General features: G+C 33.2%; 1 protein-coding gene across 2 annotated transcripts; it reads right to left on the bottom strand.

Moving 5' to 3' along the window:
* Window positions 1–1280: 1280 nt before the first annotated feature.
* On the bottom strand, window positions 1281–7953 carry LOC104085899 (floral homeotic protein APETALA 2-like). Of its 2 annotated transcripts, XM_009590017.4 has the most exons (11): window positions 6949–7953; window positions 6599–6624; window positions 6425–6455; window positions 6172–6259; window positions 5635–5780; window positions 5209–5253; window positions 4950–5041; window positions 4648–4802; window positions 4047–4250; window positions 3359–3487; window positions 1281–1799 (listed from the first exon to the last, which is right to left on the bottom strand). In XM_009590017.4, the coding sequence occupies exons 1-11, from the start codon at window positions 7467–7469 to the stop codon at window positions 1758–1760; spliced, it is 1479 nt and encodes a 492-aa protein (XP_009588312.1). In that variant the 5' UTR covers window positions 7470–7953; the 3' UTR covers window positions 1281–1757. The 2 variants fall into 2 exon arrangements, with proteins under 2 accessions (XP_009588312.1, XP_009588311.1); XM_009590016.4 differs by lacking the exon at window positions 1281–1799 and having other exon boundaries at window positions 3016–3487; window positions 6949–7952.
* Window positions 7954–13395: the final 5442 nt, after the last annotated feature.

The raw sequence follows: 13395 nt of genomic DNA, 5'->3' as shown, positions 1-13395 counted from the left end.
AATATACTATAAAATTGGAAGTTGGATTATCGATGTTTCACATCTGGATCCATTAATTAAATCTTTAATGCTTAATTAGGGTTTAAGCACAGGCATCAAGATATTTGTTTCTCTTACTTAGTACTACAATACTCAGTGGAAGTACTGTTATGGGAAAGATGTAGTACAAATAATTAATAGTCAATTTTAATACGTCCTTTGAAATAATTAGGGTTTAGGTTAAGTCCCTCTCAACATAATTGCCATGTCTGGCTGCTTAGTCATGAGAACTTACCAAAGGACAACCACGACTGTGACATTTCATTGCCATCCACTTATACTCCTGTTTCATTTTATACAACGTCTTGGATTTTGTACAATTTGTTTTTAAAGTTTAATCACATACCAAAAGAACCTAGACTTGTGATCACAAATATACTACTCCATTTACATTTCAATAGTTATAAGAGCATATCATTAGCAATAAAAGAAGCCGCTAGTCATAAGAAAGGTTCTTATACGTATTTAAATTTCAACAGTTAAAAGGAATTTTGTTCCGCTTAATACTTCCATACTTTAATTGAAGGTAATATATGTGTCAGTCTTACCATAAAAGAAATTTGGACTATTTTTAGATTAACTCATTGCACTCCAGCTATCTTGGTGCCAAAAACTTGTTACTTTTCCAAGTACACGCAAATATACGTGACCGTCAAGTAATAAAATGATTCGAAAGTCAGATATCGAACCCACAGAGACTTAGATTAATCATTAACTAAGTAAACAAAAATCAATTTACTACCAAGGTAATAAAAAAATGTTATTTTTCTACTAAACTACTTTTGTAGAAATTAAACAAGTAATTAGCTAAGTTAATTAGGAGCAAACAATTGTGGTTGGCTTTTAATCAAAGGAGCTGAAGATTCCAGGGTTATGATTGGTTTGCCAATCCCATTGAGTTCGTAATTACACATGTTAATCCCAATTATCTATGATTGCTAGTTGACCAGATCGTTCAAATAAATAGCATGTTCCCACAATACTATACGTCTATCCACAATATATCAATCCTATATTTCTATGGTATTGAATCTATCATAAACGAATATAATACGGTATTCAGTTAAGCAAGACTGTTAGGTATATTCCTATCCTAACCGCGAAATCTTTCCCCAAGCCACGTGTTCAGAAACAAGCTCTCTCTAATTCTACTATAATCTAAACACAGCTTTCCCAAGCATAGCATAGATAGTAAATAGAACTCAACTACTGGCCAAACAATTAAGCAATTATACACAGAATTAGAGAAACAACCAAAGACGATAACTCGAATTAATGATAATGTAGTTAATAAACATCAATATTCATGACAACCATAACCCTAGAACGCAAAATTTAGCTCCACATAAACATGGTAGCAAAATAACAATTCATCCAAAGAAACATAATGATTACAAAGTTTGATGGAAGAAAGATGAAATCTGATGAATTTCGGCCTCCACGGCAGCTCCGTGCTCTCCCTTGGTCCAAAGTATGTTCGATCCCCCTCAAACATAGGTTTAGAACCCCTTTTATACATGTTGAGGACGTGTAGGGTTGAAATCCCCAAGTCCCAACTAAATTAGGACAAAATCCGCCCTTTGGCATCTCGCTTGACGCCAATTTAGACACCGAACTTTTTTCACTTTTGTGCTCTGCTGCCCTTGGCGTTTTGGTTGGTGCCTGGAACGAACCTGGACACCAAACTTATACTTCCTCCAAATTCTTCCGTTTTTACTTCAATTCGTATTCAAACTTTTAAAATCACTTTCAATTGACTCCTACGTACACATAAATATCATTATTAAACTCGAATCACAAATATTCACACTAAAATTAACAAGATCTAGGTATAATGCCAGGCAAACTAAATACAAAAATATGAATTTTTAGCCAAACATCAAGCTCCTACCGGAGACTTGTTATTTTGTTTTTGTTTTTCGAAGAGTTCATTAGTACTATACCAATACTGTAGGATAAGAAAGCAACTATATATTTCCTTTTTATTTTGTTTCCAAGAGCGATTCGTTTATTATCCAAGCTAATTTGACTAATCGACTATAAATGAGTTTATACTTTCTAACAGAACATTGGATTTTCTTAAATGAGAAATGGACAAGAATCAGCGACTTTCCGTCATTACTCGATTAAATTACAAACTTTTAAACGAATACAGCTTGTCACAGGTAGCGTGTAAATACCGAACCGAAAAACCACACCAAACCGAAAAGTCAAACCAAACCGATTAAAAAATCCGACTTGATTTGGTTTGATTTGGTTTGATATTAAGTAAAATATTCCGAACCAACCCGACATATAAATATATAATTTTTGTATATACTTTTAAGATTTTATATAAAATTTTCTTTAAAAAATGTCTAGAAATATTTGGAATTCTCTTGCGGGATATAAATTTTAATAGAATATAAAGTGCTCCATATTTATTGACCTTAAATAATGGGTTGTATAATCACTTTCTTATAAAGTGTTACTGAAATGCGTCTATCTCTTTGTTTTTCCATATTCATATCATGTGTTAAGATCTATTAAATTCTTATATCTTTTTCGAATGTGAAATGCTTATTTATATTTATGTATCATATTGATTTTTATGTTTAATTACTAAATTCGGTTGACCTGAAAGTGTACATCAACGAAAAAATATTGTCATACGACTAAAAAAATTAACTATATATGTTACTAATAGAATTCTCCCATAAAAATATTTTAATCGATAATATGTTTGTCAATTTTTTATATTTTTACTAAATATATATTTACTTATCAAATATTTAACAAAGTAAGATTGAAATAATATTTAAGTAACAAAAAATTTGAAAATCCGAAAAATCCGACAAAACCGAACCAATCCAAACCGATATAGTTGGTTCGGTTTCGTGTTGATAAAAATCGAACAAACCCGGTACATGTATACCCCTAGTCACGAGTCAAAAGAACAAAGACAAAAATAAATAAACCAGAAGAAAGCTCCAGAAGAAATCTAATAGAAAATCTTTCTCAGTTAATTTGGACCAATAACAAAACTTTAATTTAAATAAAAAATGAATATAAAAAATTAAGACTTTACTTTTCCAAAGAGTTGGAATTTCCCAAAACTTTTTTCCACCCTTTCTTTTCATGGTTCCAAAACATCAAGAACCCTGGTTAACATATACTACTACCAATTGTTTGTTTCTTTCGAGAGTATTTTTTAATTAAGAAGCTCAACGTTTTACTCTTTACAAAGCTTATAAAAACACATGGAGAAAATTAATGGTCAAGAGGGTCTCATAAAATTATGATGAAAGCCAGTATTTTGAGACCAATTTTGAGGTCTTACTATCTGCTGGGGGAATCCTGATGATGCTGCAGCAGTTGCAAATATCTGAGGAGGAATATTATTAGGGTACCATTCTTGAGAATTTGTACCCCCAATTCGGCCTACATTACTGCTGCTTGGAGACTGAATCTGTATTGAGACATAGTATAATTCAGTAATTAAATGTGCGCTCTAAATATTTAAAATTTAAAATAAAATAGTTGCAAAATTTAAAATGGTATTAGAGTATATAAGAGATCATGGGTTCAAATCTCAATGTCACTTGATAAGCAAAAAAATATTTCACCTTCTTTTTAAGTGCTGGGGTCACACAATTCTAACAATTTATATTACTTCCTGATAGGTTTTGACACATTTATTAAGAAATTCATCATAAGGGTTATTTAGTCAAGTTTAACTAAGTAACTCTCTCATCTCTCCTCAAAAAGAGAATTATTTTTGGGAGATTTAATAAATTGCAGTATAGATTATTTATCGGAGTAAGAGTAAATTTCGTAAAAAGGAAAGTAAAACCTTCTTGATTCCCTAAATTGACACCTATTTTTGATTGGTTCAAACAACATTTGAAAATGACGAAAGCAAGTATGTACAATAATTTAGACAAGTTTTAAAAACATGGGATACATATATATAAAATCTTGCATATATGTACAGCCACTGTTGTAATGATAGAGAACTGGGAACTCACTTGATATGAGCTGAACTGTGGTGGAAACACTTGAACCATATGGGATTCACCATATCTAATAAATTGGCCAATTCTTTGCATTTCATTAATATTAGGCTGCAAAAAGCCTGGAGAATTTAGATGCGTTTGGCTCAAGAGCTGCAAGGTTTCAGTTTCATTATACCCATCTCTTCTTTGGGCATCAAAACCAATTGGACTAGTTAGCTGCATGAAATTAAAACTTGATATCTAAGTACTACTACAAAAAGAGTCACATATGATAGTACTCGATTTCAATACATACGACAGTTCAAAAGAAAGCCACATAAACATTTGATGGAACGCAAATGAAGTTTGAAATATTGAAAATGAAGAAGTCGTCGTTCTAGCATGTAATATATGGGTTTCGTGACGCAAGTAGCTTTTGCTCGTACCTCGTATATAAAATAAGAAATTTACTAAATATCGATAGAAATTTAATTATGAATTCAGTTATTATTGTATATATCGTTAAAGCTTTGTAGGAAACCACAAACTTCAAATTCTGGATCTGATTCTTGCCATCTACTAGCTTACACAGTAAATAATGCAAGAAATAAAGCTAGCAATATTATGTATGTACCTTAGACCTCGACTCTTGGTGCTGCCAAGGGGCATCTAATTGCAAAGATGATGAATTTTGACCCCTATTATCCCCCATATCTCGGCTTCTTTCCTTTGAGTTTGAACCTCCTAAGCTTAAGTCAAGATTGTGGTCGGCTGCATTATCGGCAGATTCTGGAAAAAGTACATTTATCAATGCTTTGCATAAGCTTTTACTTCAAAAATAATTAATTTATGTATACTAACAGTGTAAATAATATGTTGCAACATTTCAGCAGACTCAGACCAAATGAAAAGCTAGCAAATAAAAGAGTAATTTACCAGTTGAGTTAAGTTCATTTTCATAAATTCTACGATTAAAGTTAGTAACTGCATCCTTCCCATTACTCTTGATAGCAGCTTTATCATAAGCCCTATTAAAGAAGAAAGAAAAGAGTGTAAACTTTAGCTCCCAACAGTAAATTTTTTTTAAGGCCCTCACCTTCTAATAAGTTAGTTGTAGTAGTTTTATTTTAGTGCAAAAAATACAACTAATTAATAGTAGGGAAAGAAGAATAAATTAGGCACTACAATTACACACCTAGCAGCTTCAACTTCAGTATCAAAGAGACCCAAATAAACATACCTGTTCGAAAATAATTCAATAATGAAGTCAATATAGCAAGCAAGGAATGGAATATTAATTGACAAAAGGGTGTCTTTGGTACGAAGAAAAAATATTCTTCAGAAATTGAGTAATTTTCCAGTAATCAAACACTAAAAATTAGTTTAACCAATTAAAAAGGAAAAAATGACTTTCTTCACTTTTATGTTTTTCTTTGATAGTCCATTTGAGATATTTTAAAAAAAATGTTCGATAGCGAGACAAAGTTTTTTATTAAAAATATTTTTCGAAAAAATTTTCAGTCGTACCAAACACATACCAAAAAGGAGCATTCCTTGAAAATTTATTCAATCATCTAGGAGAATAAAATAAAATGAGGATGAGTTATTTTTTTTACTTTACTTTTTGCCTAAGAACTGTCCCATTCTAGCTTCCCATCTACCACATTTATGCAAAGTCACCCCTCTATACTTGGAGCTTCCTCTAGGAGAACCAGTACTTTGTCTCCTTAGTACATGCACAAATTCTTCCTTGGTTAGATTGGTCATCTGTAACATACCCCAAAAAGATAAACAAATTATTGAAAAAAAAAGAATGTCAACAGTTATGTTTCCAATTTCATTGTGTCCACTAAATTTTGACACCAAAAATGTGAAGCAAACTACTGTTGATGATAAGGTATGTAGGCAACTGTTTATGATAAGGCAAGCGTGAAATCTAAAGTAGTCCAACCAGACAGACTCAAACATAGGCATGCATTCTTAGTCTGCCACTCTGATCTGATCATCAGAGGCGCATAGAGTATACTATATGTTATAAATCACTAAACTTTTAATAAATATCATAATTATAATTTAAAATGTGCAATAAGTTGAGTATCAACGATCTTGAATCCATAAAGTTTAAATTATGATTTTATGTCAGCCGATCGTGACCTACCTGTTTTAAGTCTGCCTCATAATCCTCCAAATTAAAGTTTATGTCTGCCTCCACTCCTCGGAACTCGATTGCTGCTCTATCATATGCACTGTAACACAACATTACCAACCTTCATTCTCCAAAACATTTAATTTTTAATTTTTGGATGTATTGGTATGACGGAACTAATAATATTTCTCGTACCCAATACATCCTTTCTCTTATGTCGGAGACAAAGAAAATTGAAAATTACAGTCAAGAATCAAGAGCTCACCGCGCTGCTGCATGTGCTGTATCAAATCCACCTACACAGATGATACCCGAGGAAAATAAACCCCCGTTCACCAATATCAGATTGATCTTCAAGAACATAAACAATAGCAAAAGAATCTTGATAAATTTAAAAACTTCAATTTAATTAAAAAAAATTAAAAGAAAAAAAAAATACCTAGGTAAACTTGTTTCCCACAATCCCTGCACCAAAATTAGCAAAGAAATCAGGTCTGGATAAATAAATAATTCAGTTGGGAGAATGAACACCAAGAAAAATGTGAATGAACAATATTGAGAGAAAATATTGAATTATATACACAGACAATAAAAAAATTATACACTATTAGTGTAATTTAGGTAACCAATTCTAATGAGTTATTTATTCCATTCTCTAAGTCATCATATCATACTTGATACTTCGAATGTATTACATATTCTTATAAGTCAACTTAATCAATAGTATAAAATTTTTTTATACTGCCCAACATAAAATTACACTATTACAAAGAAAAAAATGATACTAACCATATGTGTGACTCCCACCGGCCAGTCCGCCGGTAAAAGGTAACACCACGGTACTGCGAACTCCTAGACCGCGGTCCACGGCGGCTCTTTTTAATTGGCTGCTGCTGCTGCTGAGACACCTCAGTAGGGTTTCCCACTATAGTGGTGCCACGTGGCTCTGATTGACAAAATTGAACTCCAGCCCATTGAGCCCTCGGAAAATTTATGGACCCACCTCCCATTTCTGACTCATCAACCGGAAAAAACTGCCGAGTAACCGGCGTTTCACTCTCCGACGAGAAGTTGCTATCGTTAACTGAAAACCCAAATATTTTACTAGGTGTATTTCTCTTTTTATTACCTTTTTCACCATTTTCTTCTTCCTCAGAATTATTACCTTCCTCAATAACCAAAGCTGATGAACTTGAATTTGAGACCGATCCGACCCGTTTACCTTTCTCATCAAGTTCAATAGGAGAAGAACAACCTTCTTCTGATTCATCTTCCATTCGTCGATTGGGAGAATCGTTTAGATTCCACATTTTTTTCTATAACACAAATAAGCTAATTAAGAACGCAAAGTTCCTCTCCTTATAAGGTCCTGAGAAGGAAGGAGAGTATAACTAATGGTTCAACTGATCACAATATTTTTGAAATAGAAATATAAAAATAAATGTGAAAATCACTAAAAATTTGTCAAATATTAAACTATAAACCCATGATTTCAGAAGAGCAATGGGTTCAATGGTAAGAATCTAAATGTCGAATTCGATTCAGTATAATGAAGGCGATTTATAGACAAAAGAAGAATGAATGGTTGCCGTGAAAGAGGTAGAAAAAAGGGGTAGTTATAGCTCTTATTGCTATGGTTATGGTTTGTACAAAGACTTGTTTTTAGTTGCTGCCTAACCTATAAATATTCCTATGACCTGTTTTGCACGTTTGTCTAAATAGATGTGTATGAAAGAGTTGAATAGGAAATGGAGAAAAAAAAAGTGAAGAGTTAAGAGTTTTTGCTGAGAATTGAATGAACATGAAAAAACGTTTCGCAATCGATTTTGCCAAAATAAACTTGAGTTTTATTTGGTAAATACATATTTGGTCATAAATTTTGTCTACATTTTGGCCAAATTCCAAGTCCCAAATCCCAAATCCCAAAACCAGCTCAATAGCTGATTTTGGGCCAAAATATCACTATTATATTTTTAAAAAATTCCCCCAAACTTTTGTATTTTATAAAAGAGTCCATCATTTATTATTTTGTAACGATATTGTTTCCTCTTCTCGATCATCTGATAGTGTATCATGTAGTTCATTATAAAAATGATAATTTTGTATCAAATTTATTTATGTTCAGGACTATGGTTTGCGATAATATAATGAATGTTATTGATAATGGTACTGTTGGGTATTTGTGATAATTTTTAGAACTTGTGGGTATAAGTCATGTTTCATATTTTTCCAAATCAAACTTCACCCAAGACAGATGTCCAAACATATTTTTATTTTCAAACCAAACTTCACCCAAATCAAAATTTTTAAAATAAATTTGAAAATTTATGACCAAACGCTAGCTAAGTTGTTGAGGAAAGGTTTTCAGAAGAGAGAGATGATGATGTCTCCTCTATTAACTAGTTGGAAGTTGTACTAGTAGTATTAGTAGATTTTTTGTTTTGTTTACGTGGAGATCTTCTTTTATGTTTTATGATCCTATTTTTTTGTTGTTTATTCAAGAGAGATTTATTTTTATTCATAAAAAATATATTTTTATACTTAAAAAATCTAAAAAGATTATTTTTAAAATTATAAGAGGGCGTGATATACAAATAATAAATTTTTGGGGTGCTATTCACATTCATCTTTTAGCTGCTGAATACAGTAATAGACGAGGCTAGTTTGGGAAGAATAAGCCGAAAGCAGCCACACCAACGTTAATAAACGCACCCACCCCCTAGTTCTAGCTAGATGACTAGATCCCCGTTCCTCAACCCAACTTCCCCCCTCCCCCCAACCCCCAAAACGTTGTATACTATGTGATCCTGTTTAAGAAAGAGATAAAAAAATTTTGAAATATGTACGTGATTTTACATAATAGGTGTTTGGACATAAATTTCAAGATTTTTTTTTAAATTTGAAATTTCACTAAAATTTGATTTGAAACTGAAGTTGTGTTTTATTGTAAATTTTACAACATATTTCGATGTATTTTTTTCAAAATCATGAAACCTGATTTATACCCCACAATTTATAAAAAAAATATCAAAACCATCCGATTTAATTATCCTACTTGAAACAAACAATCAAACGTGCTGATTGTTTAACTGTACGAACAATCTCTAATAAAAGTTGTAGTGGTTCCTTCAGGTTAAAGTATAAATTGTGGATCTCAATAGTGAATGTCAAAATATAGTCCAAGGCCACTCAATTAGATGCTGGCCAGTCGTAGGTGTTAGCTAGGTTTAATAACTCTTAGGGCCCTTTTATAAATTTTAAAAATATAAGATAAATTTGTAAAACTTAAAAATATCAACTTTCTAATTTTCCAGTTGAAAAACTTGTTCCAGCAGTTTTTCAATTTCAATTTGAAAATGCATTTTCAAGTTGGATTTGAAAAATTGTAAAAAATTCATAACCAAACATTGTTTTGAAAATTCTTTTTGGAAAAAAGAAAAAATTTCTTATGTCCAAACAGGCTCATAGTATATTATAATATTCGTGTGGTTATAAACTTTTTAAAATTTACAATTTAAATAGTATGTTATAACATTAGTGTGACTGTAAAATTTTATTATTAACGGTATAATACAAAAATTTATGTTAAATTATTTTAAATTTAGAAAAAGATCATTTCTTTTTTAACATACTAAAAAGGATATAGAATCAAATTAAATGAAAAAAACGCATTATCTTCTAATTTTCTATGAATGATATCCCACCTGTGTATGATAGAGCATGGAATTTAAAAACAAAAAATACCCGTATCAAAAGTACCATGGAAAATTGAAAAAATTGAAAGGTAAAAAATTTAACCATAAGAATGCATCATTTTTTAGAGACAGGCTAAATAAACAATATCTCATAAAATAAAACGGATGGTGGAATACCTAGAAACTCCTTTTTTCCCCCTCTTGCTCAGTCATTCCTAGTACTAATTTTTTTTTCTTGTTTCTTAAACTCATGTTTCTATTCTCTACACTATGTACTGTATATAGTATTGTCTGTTTAGGGCTATACATTTAACCTTCTCTTTATACTCTTTAATGAAAGGAAGACTGTGTACCAGCAACTTTTCTGGTATCAAAATCTATCTGATATATTCCTATAGGATAAAGAATCTAAAGGCTAAAAAGGAATTAAAAAAAAGGAAATATAGAAAAATAAAACATCTCTTTCTTCCGCAACTTTCCGACGTTAACCAAATCGAAAAGCATTCCGTCCACCCATAATCACCTACCTTAATTTGTTTCTCCTTTTTTTTTTTTTTTTTTTTTTTTTGTATTTCCTGGTTATAAAATAGAAAGCACCAAGACTTGATGAATGACTAACTACTCAATTGCTTTTATTAGCTACTAACTTTAGGGTACGCGTTTTGCACGTGTTTATATATCACTGAGTGTTCAATTTTTAAAAATTTATATAAATATTATTTCCTCTATTTTAATTTACATGAGTATTATTCTTATTAAAAAAAGATAGATAGATAGATAGATAAACTCAGGTATATTTTTTAGTTGTGGACCAAGACAATATATACATAGTAATTAATATTAAACAAAGATCTAATGTTATTTGTTATTAGTCCTTTTATAATTTGGAAAAATATAGCTTTCGACTTGCAACTTTGAATAATTTTGATACAGAATTTTGATTTTATGAGTTAGAAATTTTCTTTTCTGCTTTTTTAATCTCAATTACTAATAACGTTTACTGCCTTCAATTTTTAGAAAATACTATTTCACTAATCAAAACTTAATTAAGTTTGCTAGTAAACTGTCACGACCCAAAATCTGACCATGGTCGTGATGGCGCCTATCGTGTTACAAGGCAAGCCTACTTCCCAAAATATTTCTACTAAACCGATTATAAGAATTTAATAAAATATTTCAACATTTGAATTTCTTATAAACTAAATCAACTCTAAATATAATTTTAGAAATACGGAAATGAGCCCCAAATATCGGGGTGTCACTAAGTCATGAGCGTCTAACTCTATGAACTAAGAAATGAAACTGTCTAACTATCAATACAATCCAAAAGAAGAAATGATAAAAGGAGTAACAAGGCCCTGCGGACGCTAGCAGCTACCTTGCAATCTCCACAGATAGTTGACCTGAACTCAACGATCGCCGCGCTCTAACTCGCCTGAATCTGCACATAAAGTGCAGGGTGTAGCATGAGTACAACCACCTCAGCAAGTAACAGAAATAATTAAGGAACTGAGCAATAGTGACGAGCTAAGTAAAACAGTCCAATTATTTATTTTCACAATTTAAAAATAAACAGAAATAAACAGGTAAATTCCATAACTCAGTAAATACCACAAAGAAGTTTAACAGATAAATGCAGCAACAACACAAATAAATATAACCTCACAGCAGTATCACTCCATCCCTCATCACTCGGCACTCAATACTCAAAACACTTAACACTCTGCGCTCACTAGGGGTGTGTACAGACTCCGGAGGGGCTCCCAAAGCCCAAGCGCTAAGCACGGACAACTCACGTGCCATCATATCAATACTTGAATCCGCACGATCAACTCACGTACTACGCGGATAACTCACACGCTATGGTATCAATACCTGGATCCGCACGGTCAACTCACGTTCTACGCGGACAACTCACGCGCTATGGTATTAATATCCTCACAACCAGGCCCTCGGCCTCACTCAATCATGTACCTCACTAGCCTCATCATCACCAACAAATAAGGGAACACAGCCCAAATCAAGTATCACCGCATATTAGCAAATAATAGAGACTGAGGTAAACATGTACAATAATTTCTATGACTAAGTACAAATAATGTGAGCATGAATAAAGCCTAAGCATGATCTCTAACATGAAGGCAAACAAGTTCAACAACAAATAAATACATAACCATAGATAATAGCCATTAGGCCTCACAGCCTCACGGGACGGACCAAGTCTTAATTCCTCGCGGTGCACACCCACACGCTCGTCACCTAACATGGGTATCACTTCCAAACAATCACGTGATGTCAAATCTCCGGGTTTATACCCTCAAAGCCAGAGTTAAAACTGTTACTTACCTTAACAACGTAAAAATCCTACTCCGGGATGCCCTCGTCTCTAGACTCGGTCTCCAAATACTCCGAATCTATTCACAATCAGTACAATACCATCAATATACGCTAATGGAATGAATTCCACAAGAAAAACTATCAAATTAGACCAAAACCAGAAATTGGCTCAAACCCGTCCCCCGCGCCCACGTCTTGAAATCCGGCAAAATTTACAAAACTAGAAAGCTCATTCACTCACGAGTCTAATCATACCAAATTCATCAAAATCCGACATCGTTTGGTCCCTCAAATCTTCAATTTAAACCAAGAGGGTTTTCAAATTTTTCCAACTCAATTCACCAATTAAATGATAAACACAATCATAAATTCGGGCAATTTAACCAATATTGAGTTAAAAATACTTACCCCGTTATTTTCTCTGAAAATCACCCAAAATCGCCTCAAATCCGAGCTTCAAATCGTCAAAAACTCAGAACTTAAACTCATTGCCCAGGCTTTTCTTCTTCGCGAACGCGGTCATTGCCTCGCGTTCGCGAAGCACAAAATATCTCCCGTCCAAATTTCTCCTTCGCGAACGCGACATCACCCTCGCGTTCGCGAAGCACAAAATGCCTCTGCCTCAATGCCTTCTACGCGAACACGTTCAACCCATCGCGAACGCGATGCTTCGTTCCCCCCTCACTACGCGAACGCGACACCCCCTACGCGAACGTGTAGACTAATTGCCGGGGGTCCTCAGCTGCTTCCTCTCTTCTTCGCGAACGCGTAACACCCCTCGCGTTCGCGATGCACACCTAGTCCACCCTTCGCGAATGCGTTCTTCTCTTCGCGAACGCGAAGAACAAATATTGCCAGCCTCTCAGTTCCTCTTCGCGAACGTGAGGCTCCACTCACGAACGCGATGAAGGAAACCAGATGGTGCATCAGAAAAATTCCAGCAGAGTTTCAAATCCAAAATCCAACCCGTTAACCATACGAAACTCACCCGAGCCCCTCGGGACCTCGACCAAATATACCAATAAGTCCTAAAATATCATACGGACTTAGTCGAATCCTCAAATCACCTCAAACAACGCTAAAACCATGAATTACACAAGCCTAATGAAATTTGAAATTTCTATAAATGACTCCGGAACCTATAAAATCACGTCCGATTGAACTCAAATTTTGCGCACAAGTCATAAATAACATAACAGAGGTA

The sequence above is a fragment of the Nicotiana tomentosiformis genome, chromosome 9 (assembly GCF_000390325.3).
Source record: "Nicotiana tomentosiformis chromosome 9, ASM39032v3, whole genome shotgun sequence".
NCBI classification, from domain to species: domain Eukaryota; kingdom Viridiplantae; phylum Streptophyta; class Magnoliopsida; order Solanales; family Solanaceae; genus Nicotiana; species Nicotiana tomentosiformis.
This window is presented reverse-complemented; position numbering and strand designations above follow the sequence as displayed.